The sequence below is a fragment of the Phaenicophaeus curvirostris genome, chromosome Z (genome assembly GCF_032191515.1).
Source record: "Phaenicophaeus curvirostris isolate KB17595 chromosome Z, BPBGC_Pcur_1.0, whole genome shotgun sequence".
Classification (NCBI taxonomy): Eukaryota; Metazoa; Chordata; class Aves; order Cuculiformes; family Cuculidae; genus Phaenicophaeus; species Phaenicophaeus curvirostris.
Genome location: NC_091431.1, coordinates 11,412,228 through 11,425,551, shown reverse-complemented (window position 1 = coordinate 11,425,551; position 13,324 = coordinate 11,412,228). Strand labels below are relative to the sequence as shown.

The window sequence follows — 13,324 nt, the reverse complement described above, 5'->3', positions numbered from 1 at the left end:
AGGCTGCCCAGGGAGGTGGTTGAGTCACCTTCCCTGGAGGTGTTTAAGGCACGGGTGGATGAGGTGCTGAGGGATATGGTTTAGTGTTTGATGGGAACGGTTGGACTCGATGATCCGGTGGGTCTCTTCCAACCTGGTTATTCTGTGATTCTGTGATTCTGTGACTGTTCAGCTTTTAAGAAGTTGAGGAACGGAGAGGGAACTCACTGGTAATTCATGTCTCTGACACTAGATTTAGAAATATTGAGGACTGCTTCCATGTTTCCCAAGTAATAAAAATGCTTGTTAAACATAAAGGGAGGAATACCCAAGCAACGTCTCTGAGTAATACCTTTGAGATAGAAAGCCCCCCAAAATTAGGGAAAGATTAGAAGAACAAAGGTCAACATTGTTTTATTGATAAATAACTTCTTTAATAATTTCACCCAATAATTTCAACATTCTAGCATTACAATGCTAAACAAAGTGCCTATTTCAGGTCAGCTGAAGTCAACAGAAACCAAACTTGTTAAACAAACCATTTTCACAGAACAGATTTTTCAGTTTTATCCCCTTTATGTCTTCAAGGCCATGTAGTAGTTATATTTCTCTTCAAAGCCTGTTACTGATTTTATTGCTAAAGAAACTGAGCTGCTACATTTCAGAAGTGGTGGTTAATCATCCTTTGAAAATTCCACAAGACTTTCAGACACAAAATCATGAATCCATATATCAGTATCTGGAAGAGATGTGTCCACTAGAAAAGTTACTATTTTTCGATCCCAAGAGTTAGGGCTTTCATTAACTGCCTCTATCTGTGCCACCAAAGGTTTCTTCTCTACAAGATTCCGAAACACTATTGATGCCTCTTCTGACCATTGCTGGTTTTTCACTCCTAGGACAAAAGTAAAGCAAAACAGAAGGTCATTTATAGACTAGATCGATCTGAGTGATTAAGTTTATAAAGAAGTGGGACGACTTTAAACACTTGAGAAAACAGATATTCAAGTGCTACTGAATGCATCTTAACTCTAAAAAAGAAACACAAGCTCACTCATCTCCCACGCAAACAAGCTTAATTACTGCAGAGACCAGGACATTTATTTTCTCTTGAAGTCTAAAGATATGGACAAGTTTGCAGAAGTGAAAGGCAAATGCACTGACTCATTGAGTAATTCAAAGCGTATCAGCTGCCATGCATGATCAAGCCATATTAGGAAGCATGACAAAAAGGAAACTAAAGACACTTTCAAAACAAACTATTTCTTCGTCTTCTGCCTGAAGTTGCTGAAGTTATTTGTCCTGTAGACCTTGCTTTAGATTAAGTTTTCTTCATCTCAAAGCAGCATCGGCTACCAAAACATCTGCCAAACCTTCAACTCCCAAACTAGATCTGCAGAGAGCAGAAATTAAGGCAAACACAATCTAAATGTCTCACAACTGCTGCTCTTGTTTTGAGACCAGCATCCCACAAAGTCAAGTCTGCTCAGGGATGTGATGTGAGAAGCCAAACAGGTTTTTGAATATGGCTGTAACCCACCAAGAAAGCAGTGGCTCCTGCAGACCTGAAATTTGGTCTCAACCAGACCACTGCAGGTATACAGCACCTATACACAAGGGGCTCAAGTATTGTGCATGAATATGTAAACAGCTTAGGGATAAAAGAAGCAAACCAGCAAAGTGACCACGCTTTGCTTGCACTACTAGCAGCAGCTTGCTGCTTATAGGACAGGACAACACAGGGACACAGCTCCTTGCAGGTTACAGAAGGAATGAGAAGTCAACAGTCCATCAACAATTAAGAAAGGGTAATTAATGCTAGGAAAAGCTGGTGAGGAAGCAAATGGGATTTTACGAGGTAGTAGACCAGAGACTGAGAGGTAGCAGACATGAAATAAAGAGAGAAAAAAGTGGAAGAATAGCAAGACAATAGTTACCAGTCTTCCGGGCTCAGTTGACCTGCTTTGACAACACGTAGCAGCTCAGAGTCCAACTTAACTAGCTATTTGAGACTCTGTGAAGCAGGAAAATTGGATGACTTGCAGGCTTGCTCAGCTGGATCCTGTACTACCTCAGTAGCCAGACACAGCTAGAAATCAGCTTCATTTCAGCACTGTGCTCCTAGGACCCCAGCCTGTTGGTAACACACCCATCACTACTAGTTTAAAGTTGACCCCCAAGGGTCACATGGAGACTCTGCAGCAAAGTGGATTCACAGAAGGCAACCTAGGATCACAGCACCGACTCCGTGGCCTGTCTCTTCAGACAAGCATATTCTGTAACTGAAGTCTAGACTAGTGCTGACCAAACAGCGGCAGAAAGCAGCAACTGAATAACAAGAGACGCATACATCTGAAAGCAATGCAGAAATGAAAGAAAAATTGGGAAAAGGGAAGAAAAGACAGCAAGAAGAGATCAAGTTTTGTTGTTTGTTTGGTTTTTTTTTAATTCTATTAGAAGCATGCACACTCTCTATGCCCCATATTCTCTAGGAAATTAATGTTACTTAAGTCTGTTGAAAGCTCCCACTCCCCTTATAGAGTTTGTTTGTTTCAGAACACCCATATATTTCTGGCAACTCTGGATTCCAAATATACACTGGAAAACAGTGAATTATAATGGGGGCAAGACAGAAAAATGGGGGGCAAAAAACTTCTCCAGAAACTTAGTATCTAGCTCCTGACTTTATGTAAATTAGACAATCAGAATATAAGTTCTTATCAACAGATATATCATAACTTTCACATTTTGTAATGGGTTTTGGTTAAGGATAAAAAAATCCCGTTTAGTTTTGATTTCCCTGTGTCCTTTGCATATTAGACATCACACAAATAAAATGATAAATATTTTTGACAATGAAAAGCAGCTGCTGGGAAAGTTTAAGCAATCTTCCATTTTATACACGTGGCTTTGTCCACTTTACTTTTCCATTCATTTGGTATCTCCACTGAGGTAAGATTTTAAAGAAAAAAATTGTAAATGCTTACCACCTACCTGCCAGCTGAGCTGTTATAGCTTGGAAAGGTAGTTTTCTAAATGTATCCACAAGCGTCTGTACTTTCTCTATGCTGACAAACTCATGCTTACCATAGTCCAGCTCATATACTGACAAAACCCCATTTCTGAGAATTCCTTTTATTACGACCCTGTACCACCTAAAAAGGGGGAGAATAAGAACAGAGAATTTGAATTCATATTCACACATTGTGAAGGCATCAGAAAAATAATACATGATCAAAGCGTCTTAAACAACATGCTTCAAGCTTCCCAGATCTGCTACTATCTGAATAGAAGTCAACTCTTCCAACTACAATCTGGAAGCATGAAGAGACTGCAACCTCATTTACTCCTTTAATCTCTCAGGTATCACTGGACATCTGCCAGCTTGCTAACAATGTGGGCAAAGCAGAGTTAGGCTTGCTTAGCTTAGCAAAGCTAAGCTTGCCTTCGAGATTTTAATTTAAGCATCTACTTACTGATTTTCAATTTTAGCTGCGTACAGCTTGTTTTTTAGAATGTTCACAGGTTTCTCTTCTGCCCTGCTGTAGTACAAGATCATTTCTTCCATTAGTGCTTCTAGATTATGTAGCTCTTTCCAAGGCTGGACAATAAAGTGACCTGGATGGCAGGCCACCGAGACATAGACATCCATGAGCTCACCAGCCTTTAACAATGGCAGAGGCGGAGGCATATCAGTGGTAGACATTGCACTGCTGTGTTCTCTTGCTGAATCAGAGAGATTCTTCTCAAGCCTTCCGCTTGTTAACTGTAGACCTGAAACAGCAGCACTTGTAACTTTTGGCGAGCTGGTCCCACTGGGTGTAACACTCAAGAAAACATCTTTCTGATGCTTCCACAAGTCTGCATTTTTGATCTGTCGATTGATACTATGATCCATGTCTGGGAAATTCTCTGGAGCATACAAGTAAACGTGTGCAATTCCCTTTGAAGCATCCAGTTTAACCATCTTGGAAAATAAAACACAGTTTATTAGTAACTATTAAGCGCACACCTGATTTTGTACAGAAGACTAAAACCTTTAACAGAAAAGCGACAACAGTTCATTGTATTCAATATGCCTAGAAATATTTTCAATGTCCTCTCAAATGTTAATGAAGTTCTCGGATAGTAAGCAACTCACAGCAGCTAAAAAGAGTATTTGAAGTTACTCTACTAACATAAAACAAATATAAAACTCAAAGTGAATTTTGTTCGGCTCAATAGGTTCAATCTTGGTACTGATGAAATGATTCTAGTTCTCAGAAGAACAGCAGCCAGTGTTCATACAGATCTAAACAACTAAGTAACACTATTAATATACCAACACTTTATTCATCAAAATTAAGGATGGGAAAAAAAAAAAAAGTTGAAAAAAGCTTCCAAATTTGTATCATGCATAATTTTCAAGCACTGACAGAAAATATTTTTCTATTTAGCATCAGGCATGCTAACAGTACTGATAGTGAAGCACTGAAATTTTAATTTCACAAAATATGTAACATTACTTTATAGATTCTCCTGCTGATTTTTCTAGCCAGGAATAAAAACTTTCCACAAATAAGCATACATCTGTTTTCTATTATTTAATCAAGCAAAAATTCTTACCAAATTCAAACTATCCTAGAAGAGAATGTTTAGAAAAGCTGATACACTCATAAGCTGACACTCATAAGTCCCAGACTGAAGGAGCTGTGTTTTAACTACATGGTCTCCAGTGTAAAAGCAAGCAAGCAAAAAGGAAGGCTACAAAACACTTTCAAAGTGCTGTGACAGTATCTGGAATCAGATTTTTAAGAAGAAATCAGCTTTGTTTAGTCTGTAGCTAGTAAAAGATGTCCTTTAGAAGGGTATTTTCAGCTAATTAAATCAGAAGACATTGCAAGTGGAAATAATTTTATCTCAAAGATAACAGAAATTTTAAATACATAATAGCACATACTAAATCACACTGGATTAGAAAGAGCAAACAAAAAAAAAGCTGCTTTCCAAGGCCAGAAGGAGAAAAAAGCTATGCTTACAATAGGCATAAAAATAAATTAACAGTTGTAGCTTTGTGTGGTGAAACATTAACACCTGCGTTTCTCTCTTATCTTATTAGTAAAATGACTCTAGCTGCGTATTTGGAATGGGACAGAAAAATGCAAAAGACAATTGGCTGCTAAATTCTTGAAGGGGAAAGAGAGGCTTCTAACAGGCTTAAGCTAGTAAATTTTATGCCAAATGTCCTAGGACAAGGACTTTGTTTGGAATTTATGTCCAAGAGCTGGCTGCAAACTTCTAAACTTCTGTAACAAAAATCTGTTCGATGAGTGGTTAAGCTTCTAGAGCTGTTCTTTCAGTGCTCTTTCCACACACCTATGGATTTCAAATCACAGGCATTTTGACTATTTACCTTCATGAAAAATTCAGGACAAGCCATTACAGCATCTCTTAGCCACAATACAGCATCTGGGGTCCACATACCAGTGTTAGGAGGCAGATCTGCTAGGCAGCATTTCATAGCCTAAGAACAGAATTAAGTATACAAAGTATAATTTAGTAATACAGGAAATAGTCCACAAGTTCCAAATCACAGAAGCTTCATTTATAGTGACAGATCCAATCATATATGACAAACAGAAATGAACAGAGGAACATGCAAGGCCAATACTATTATACAGATACAATATCCTTTCAATGCATTGGACTATATTATGATTTCATTCCAGCAAAGTTGCACAATGAAATACACTCCAATGCTGAATACTATTGAACAGAACAAACTTCCATTACATAAACCTTGAAGCAGGAGCACTACAAACACTGCCAAAAGATCTAGCATAGCTTAGGTTTAACATGTTGTTATACCTGAGGAGGTATTGCAATTACTTCTCTCAAGAATTGTGGTGGGATTTCTCTTAGCTCTGATACTTTTACAGCTGCAATTGTTCCAGTATCCATGAACTGCACATCAAGTGCCCGCCTAGTGTGAATTATCCTTATCTGAAAGAAGAAAAGATGAGCGTAACTTTGAGGTTGAAAACACAGTGACACATACATTATAACAAGTTTCACAGAAACTAAGGATTCAGATTTAGCTGAACAAAAAGAAGTTTCTATGTGGGAAAACTGTAGCTGTTCTTTGAATGCTTCTTACCTCCACACGTGCCCATTTGCCTTTGGAAGGAAACAAGCATATTTTGCCACAGAAAGGTTGCGATACATTAAACTCAGACGTTTGCTGCAAATATAAAACCAGAAATTAAAAAGCATGGAACTATTACTGTCTAACTAAACATTTCAAAAGCCACAAATGGAACGAACAGTTCTGAGAAGCAAATCCTCTTGTTTCAAATATGAAATCTCCTTCCAGTCTCAGAAGCATTTCTTAACATATTGTTTTAAACTTCCTCAAACTAAAGCTTTGTAAAGTTTTAATTCCAAGCTGTGTATCTTGCAGGGAAACTGAGAGAATACAAAGTGCCAGGGGAAAAAAGTCACATTTGGAAACAGAATATAAAATCACCAACAATTACTTCAATGTTCTCAAAATAAAAAGCAGTTTAGAGCTGTGATAGACAACTGAGGAAGCTCCTACCTTATATTCTAAAATGCAATTTATTGAGATATATTAAAAAATACATATACTGCTAACCCAAAGGAAAGTCTCATGGGGGTGACATTCACTGTGATGATCCTAAGTAACATGAGACAATGGATACACTATAAAAAGCATGAAGAAACTCCACTTGAAGACCCATCAACCCCTTAATTTGTTTAAATTCTCAGGCAAAATAGAACACCTCAAGTTATGCAAAGTCAAGATTGCTTTCTACCTCAATATACACATTGACATTAAAAGATTCAAATGTCAAGTTCTCTCTTTGATAGCAACAAGGACCTAAAAACCAGAAAATCTGAGCTTCTGAAATACCTGCCTGCCTGCCTTTGTGCTGGTAAACCATTCAGAGTTCCATACACATTCCTTCAGTGTTTAGCTTGCTTGAAACTGGACTTGATAACTGAAGCATGTCAAATATAAAGTATGACCAGTCAAGGATCTGCATTTCATGTTTGATTCTCTAAGGCTCAGCTGAATTCTGAACAAATTAAGATTCTCTTAAGATTTCTTCTCTTCTGTATAAATTCTCTGGAGTCTAGTAAGGGTTGTTGCATGTGTCTGTAAAATGGTTGGTGGGATGTCAGACTTCTCTGCTACATGTCTACTTTAAACCTAAGACTTTTGAAAATGCTTCCTATACATCAGTTCTAGTTGAAAATAGCTCTAACATTCAAAAATCTAAGGGTAGAAGGGTAGAAGGACAAGAGATGCAGCAGATCTGATCCAGGCCATGGAATGTCCAAGGAAGCTAAGCTAAAAAGAAGAGACATTGGTTACACTGCTTTTATTATCAGCTTTTATTACTACACTTCCAGTTATCACACTATGGTGTGCTGTGGGCCAGGCTGTTTACACACCACAACTTCATCATGTAAGTAATGCTTCCAGAAAAAAGATATGGCAGCACCTGACAAACTTTGTAGGGATCTGATGCAGTTTGCATTGGAAGCTTCCTGTTGTGAGCCATATTGTTACTGGTCTAACTATTCAAAGTAAGTTATAAGTAGCCACTGAAGCCTTAGAGACAGCTTTTGTGAGCACAAAAAGACATTTTTTCATGCTGATGGATGCACCCCAAAAATCTAGTAAGAGAATTTATAGCTTTTCTGAAGTCTGTGGCTACCTCAGAAACTTGAACTTATGTGCGAAGAAAAGGATTTATGCGCTCTGAAGAAAGGCTACATGACTTCACCACTTCTCTCACCACCGAACCTACCTTGTAATGGAAGTAGTCTTCTAGTTTCTGCAAGATTTCATAAAGCCTAGATAAGCCTTTAGATGGCACTTGGCAATACAGGCTTCCATCAGAGAAAACACTGGTTACTCTGACATTTCTATACAGTGCATCTACCTGCAATGGTAAGATTTTGACAGGAAGTAAGAAAAAAACCCAAAACACACAAACTTAGCAAATTTCTTAGCGCTGTTTTTTTTTTGTCTCAGCTGTCTATTCATTTTTATTGAATTAAGGAAACAGGATTGTGGCACCTGTAGGTGCAGCTCAAGGGACTTGTCATACAATGCCTTCAGACAGGTAGCATTGATGTTGATATCATCTTCTCCAGAAGTATCATAGAGAACAAGAAGAGGAATTTCGCTCTTTTCCAGCATTTCCACAGCAAGTATCTTGGAGGATGTCAGTGATTCCACAGCATTTATTAGGACAGGCTCATCACAGAAGGCTTCCAGTCCTGGAAGACACACCATACATTTTATGTATCACTGTATTTGAAGGGAAAAATAACAATGAGGTCTGCATTTGCAAGAGGAATCTTTCAAAAAATCAGGATGTAGGAGGTAAGTTCTACTGCACTACTACTTGCATTCTGCTTCATTTCTACCTTTTTAACACTGAAAGCCATCTTCAGGAGAAAAAAAAGAGTCAAGGCAAATGCATAGAGAAAAAAGGATTGCATCCAGTTACTGAAAAAAAAAGGTCATTCATAATGATTTTATATATTTAAAATATATTTAAAACAATAGAAATGCTTTACAGTTTTAGGAAGGTAAATAATTTCCAGCAGAGTCTACAAAGTTTGCAAATACTGATATAGAAAGGTGAATGATCACTTGTGAAATAACTAAATGGGATCATATTTAGGAATACCACCTGACCTGATCACAATAGATGTGCCTCATTTGTGGAAAAGGGAGTTGTACTAATACATTGCTTTATACAACAGCAAACGTTTCCTTCTATTTCTTTAGGCTAACGTACATTAAAGGGACAAAGACATCCAAGCAAAGTACAGAAACAACTAAGCTCCATTACAGAGACACTGGATATCAAGGTCTTCTAATACCAAAGTTTCTTTATAAAAATCTCCTTTACATCCTTCCTTCCTTCTTTTTCTTCTTTCCAGGCCTGCCTGTGTCTGCTTAGACTAGCTGTCTTGGACAAAATCTAACATACACAGAAACATTACAAACAAGGATCAAAACTCCCAGACTGAGACGAGTCAACCCATACACCATACAACAACAAGCTGTGTAGGCAACACTGGCTTTCTCTTACCTGCCAGTTTACATTTTGCAGCTTGAAATGCAAGTGAATGGAACTGTTTCTGTAGTTTGTACACACTGTTTCTTTCAACAAGCTCACTGAATCCATGATCAACATAGCAAACCTGTTAGTGGAAAAGGGAAAAAAGTGTAAGATCACAAATGTAATTCTAAACGCATGTTCCTGAGTCCAGGAAAAAATGTATTCAGTTACCAAATTCTCTGTGCAGTTACCAAATTCTCTCCACAGATAAATCACTGTTCACTACTTTAGTACTACATAACACCATTAATATCATATTTATTTCACTGCTTGAATGTTCAGAGTTTTCAGGGAAAGCCACCTTCTCAAAATCTCTGCAAAATCACTGTCTCCAACTGTTCCACAGCATCTCAACTCCTAACAGGAACAGTGCTGGAAGGTCTTAGCACATATTACCTCAAAATACAAGAATAACGGTAATATAGCGGCAGGTTTTATTCGTGAAGTTCAAAGCACTGAAAAGTCAAACATCGCTTCAGTGCCATTCCATGTTTGCCTTCTGTTCTCAAAAGCATTAAGAGAATAATTTTGATTTATGCTACTGTAAATGTGATGCAAAAGCCACAGCCAGTGCCGGAAACCAGCAGGGAAACTGCTGATTGGCAACAAATTATTGGAGCTAAAGTAAGAGAAAGAAGGCTTTGACAGGGCTTTCCACAACTTTATTCTAAATTCTATAATGCAAAATGTCTGCGTACCATACATTGAAAAGGGAGTCTGAAAACTGTACCAGAGGATAATCAGCAAATGCTGCAATAAAGCAGTAGCTTTCTTTTGGCTGATAGCTTTAGGCAGAGAGAAATTAGAGGCAGGTTTGCCACCAATGTCCTTGCCACTTGTCTAACTTCAAGAGTCTTTCAAAAAGCTGAGTTTGGCACTCACCCTCCAAGTTCCAGCTGAAGGGTTTCACACTAACTTTCAGAAAAAACTCAGTTCTAATACTATTTAAATATTTAGGAGATGGATCAACTTTAGAAGTACATTAAGCAGACCTGGGTAAAAAGTCACCTAACTGGGGAAAGAAACACAAGATTAAAAAGTATCATTAATGTCTGACTAGGAAAGAAACAACTCCAAACTTTGAAACTTTTTTTACAGTTCTATTTTATGTTCTAGTTTCATTGCAGACTGCAAGAAGAGTCTGCTCGGCCCAGGAAAAATTCAAAAGAGGAGTTAAATAATCTCAAAGGGGTTTAACTAAAAGGCATTCTACGTATAACTCCAAGAATACCAGATCTGCCTGGAAGGAAACAATGGTACATCCTTCTCATTGTCTTTACTATTTAGTGAATGTAACAGACTCTTCAGTGCAAGATTTCAAACAAGATCTATCAGCAAGGGAATTTAGTTCTTTCCTCTCCCTTCCTCTGTCCCACTCCAAGTAGTGCTCTGACATCCATTCCTCCTAAGGTACATTTTCAATACAAAAGTGCTACAGGGACCAGTCCCATATAAAACCCAAAACAAAACCCCAAAACTGAAACTGAAAACCCAATTAATTGTGGCAATCGCGCAACTTCAAAGAAGCCTTAAGTTGTCATATAACTGAAAATAGCACTTCAGGGCAAGAAAGGAGAGATTGCTAGTGCAACATATTTAGGAATTGACTGTATCTAAAAGCCAACATTGTTTCAAGTCTTTCTCCGAGTGCCAAAAGAAGTAATTGCTTGCCTTTATTCTGTTGTCTTCTAGAGAAATTATCTGAGCACGCAACCAGGCATCTTCTTCAGCGTGTACTGCAACAAGTTGCCCAACGCTCAGAGGCTGAGCTAGTGACACTGAACTATTCTGACTATAGTATGCTTTCATGTCATCTTCCATTTGTTCCTGGGCGGAAGAATAATCTTTGCCCACATACCTACAGTATTTTACAAAAAAAAAGCACCACAAAAGTTAGGATGCAACTTCAGAAAGCTGAATAAAAGCCTAAGAATGTTTATATGCATATAGCAATATGGCTAAATTATGAATGTATACATTTTCTAAGCACATCAGTATCTGAATTATTTTCCTATTAACAGAGCCATTGAAAAGTAACTGATATAAAATGTAGTGCTCCTGTTGACAGCTGAATGTGGTCTAACAGTGTATAATCTAACAAGCTCAACCAGATTTTTATCAAGCACTGTTATTTGATTATTACAACCATGTGGAAGAACTTGACCACACAAGCAGAGTAGTAACTGGGACTAAGTACAAAAGAGAACCAATACATCACCTCTGAAGTTACTCTGTCATTAACAAACATCAGCTTAATCAGATTTTCACTAAGGCTGATCAAAATACAAGATATCTAAAACAGCTTTACAAATCAGCTCTCAAACCATGTGCCTTTTGCTCTTGGCCTTCAGAACAATACTGATATCAGACTGCTCAGCTGATGATTCGTACTGAAGCAAGCTGTGCCACATAGATCTTTTTAAATAAAGTATTTAAACCTACTGAAAATTCCAAATAGGAAGTTCTGAATACTTCTGAAACAATTCAGGTTAGAGCAGAAAAAGGAAAATCTACTCCTGAATTTTATTAGTAGCTATTAGTTTGACTTGTTCATTGAGCATTTAATACTGCTCATTTCTACCACACAGTTTAGATATGATTCTGTCAAAATGTAGGTTGATTCTGAAGGTCTGCTGTATGCCCAGGATTAGTGCACATACTGTACTATGATATCTTATGCTAACATCATTATAAAGATTAAGTTTAATCTGATCACACTCCAGTGAGATCTCATTTTTCTAAAGATAGCCTGCTACCTCACCATCCACTTACATACTGCTTTTCAGAATGATAGCCCCTTCTTTTTTCTAGGTAAGCACTCATCTACTTCATAATGGCCATGGAGTAGGGCAATAGGCAAGTAAGTATGTGCTACTTAAAACTTTATTTCTTAATATTTATTTCATAAAGGTAGTCGACAGACAGTAGGAGTACCTTAACAAAATATAGGAAAATCTCTCAGAACATCTTGCCTTACTTACTATTTACTGAAGATGTTTTGGCTTGCTCAAAGTCAACAGAAAAAGTTATTTTACAGATTCTTTATAAAAGAATTTTGGAAAGCAACCTCACAGAAGTGTGTTAGAGACCAGTCTATGTACAGGTGACCAGATACTGCAAGTGTGCATTGACCACCATTCTTAGTCTCAGTTGGAACTAATTCACACGTCAAGTAAAGCATGCGGCTTCATTGTGAAACCAACTATAACATTTTGTCTACTCAAACAGATAAAAGAAGAAGGAGAAGTATCCAAGCTGTAGCACAGAAAGGTGCTCAGGGTAGCTGAGAATAAAAGGTGATAATTATTTCTTGTGAGAATTCAAATGTAGCACCTGGTGTATTGTCTCTGCCTTCAATCACACCGCTGTAGATGTACAGCAAATATCTAAGGGTGTTTTTTATCACCCCACTTTCATTACGACTACATCAGAATTTGTACAGAATTGTACCATGTCTCAAAATTGAAATAGCACCAAACCTTCCAGCTTTGTCTAAATTAGTACTGCAGCTGACAGATTTCAAACAAGCAACACTTAGCCATATACCAAGAAAGTAAAGAGGTAGTGCTCCATCCTCAATACAGAAAGAGTAATCTTGATGTTGTTGCTCCTTCAAAAATCTATATGAACCAGCAGCCTACAGAGTTCTTGTGTAGATCAGGAGAAAGTGACTGCTAGTACACACATGGGAAAGGTGAGTCCATGCATTGTTTTCTTCTATAGGAATTCATGGAATGAAACATCTACATAAATGTTTTCTTGCCACTGCAAAAATATATGCCCTGCAGGGCTAGTTTCATCTTGAAGATAAATGGTCTTGCCTGTGATGTACACAGATAACACTAAGGAATCATTTCTCTATCTAGGGCCAAGAAACCACTACCCACCACCATGTACCTATACAGAGCTGACAAATTCAGAGACTTTAACGCAATCTAAGAATCATGGTCCAAAATTTGAGAACTGCTGCTTTAGAGAAATTTTAACAAAATTACCCTCAGCTCATAGTTTAATCCATGGGACTTGATGTATTCTCCCAAATAATTAGCAGAAACAGCTTTAAAATAACAGATTAGAAAGCTAAGATTCGTTACTTCACATATAAAGCAAGTTATCAGTGCTGCCAAAATCAAAAGGTGCACAGTGAGAAGGAAAAAGTTTTGCAGATTTAAGCATCAGCTGTATAGCAAGCTGGAGGT

The 13,324-nt window shown here is 37.7% G+C and overlaps 1 protein-coding gene across 4 annotated transcripts in view; it reads right to left on the bottom strand.

Annotated features, from left to right (window-relative positions):
- Positions 1-388: 388 nt before the first annotated feature.
- TDRD7 (tudor domain containing 7) overlaps positions 389-13,324 on the bottom strand; it is a 46,712-nt gene continuing 33,776 nt past the window's right edge. Inside the window, exons 8-18 of one of the 4 annotated variants that reach the window (XR_011339411.1) lie at positions 10,797-10,983; positions 9,096-9,207; positions 8,069-8,271; positions 7,797-7,931; positions 6,116-6,199; positions 5,827-5,961; positions 5,372-5,482; positions 3,456-3,946; positions 2,974-3,134; positions 1,917-1,993; positions 738-874 (exon numbers count right to left, since the gene is read on the bottom strand). Coding sequence is in view for 3 of the 4 variants with exons in the window: in XM_069880552.1 (XP_069736653.1) it covers positions 654-874; positions 2,974-3,134; positions 3,456-3,946; positions 5,372-5,482; positions 5,827-5,961; positions 6,116-6,199; positions 7,797-7,931; positions 8,069-8,271; positions 9,096-9,207; positions 10,797-10,983 (1,840 nt within the window). In the remaining variant the exon portion in view is untranslated. Of the gene's footprint in view, positions 875-1,254; positions 1,994-2,973; positions 3,135-3,455; positions 3,947-5,371; positions 5,483-5,826; positions 5,962-6,115; positions 6,200-7,796; positions 7,932-8,068; positions 8,272-9,095; positions 9,208-10,796; positions 10,984-13,324 lie in introns of those variants that run through there. The other 3 variants (XM_069880552.1, XM_069880553.1, XM_069880554.1) reach the window with 3 other exon arrangements.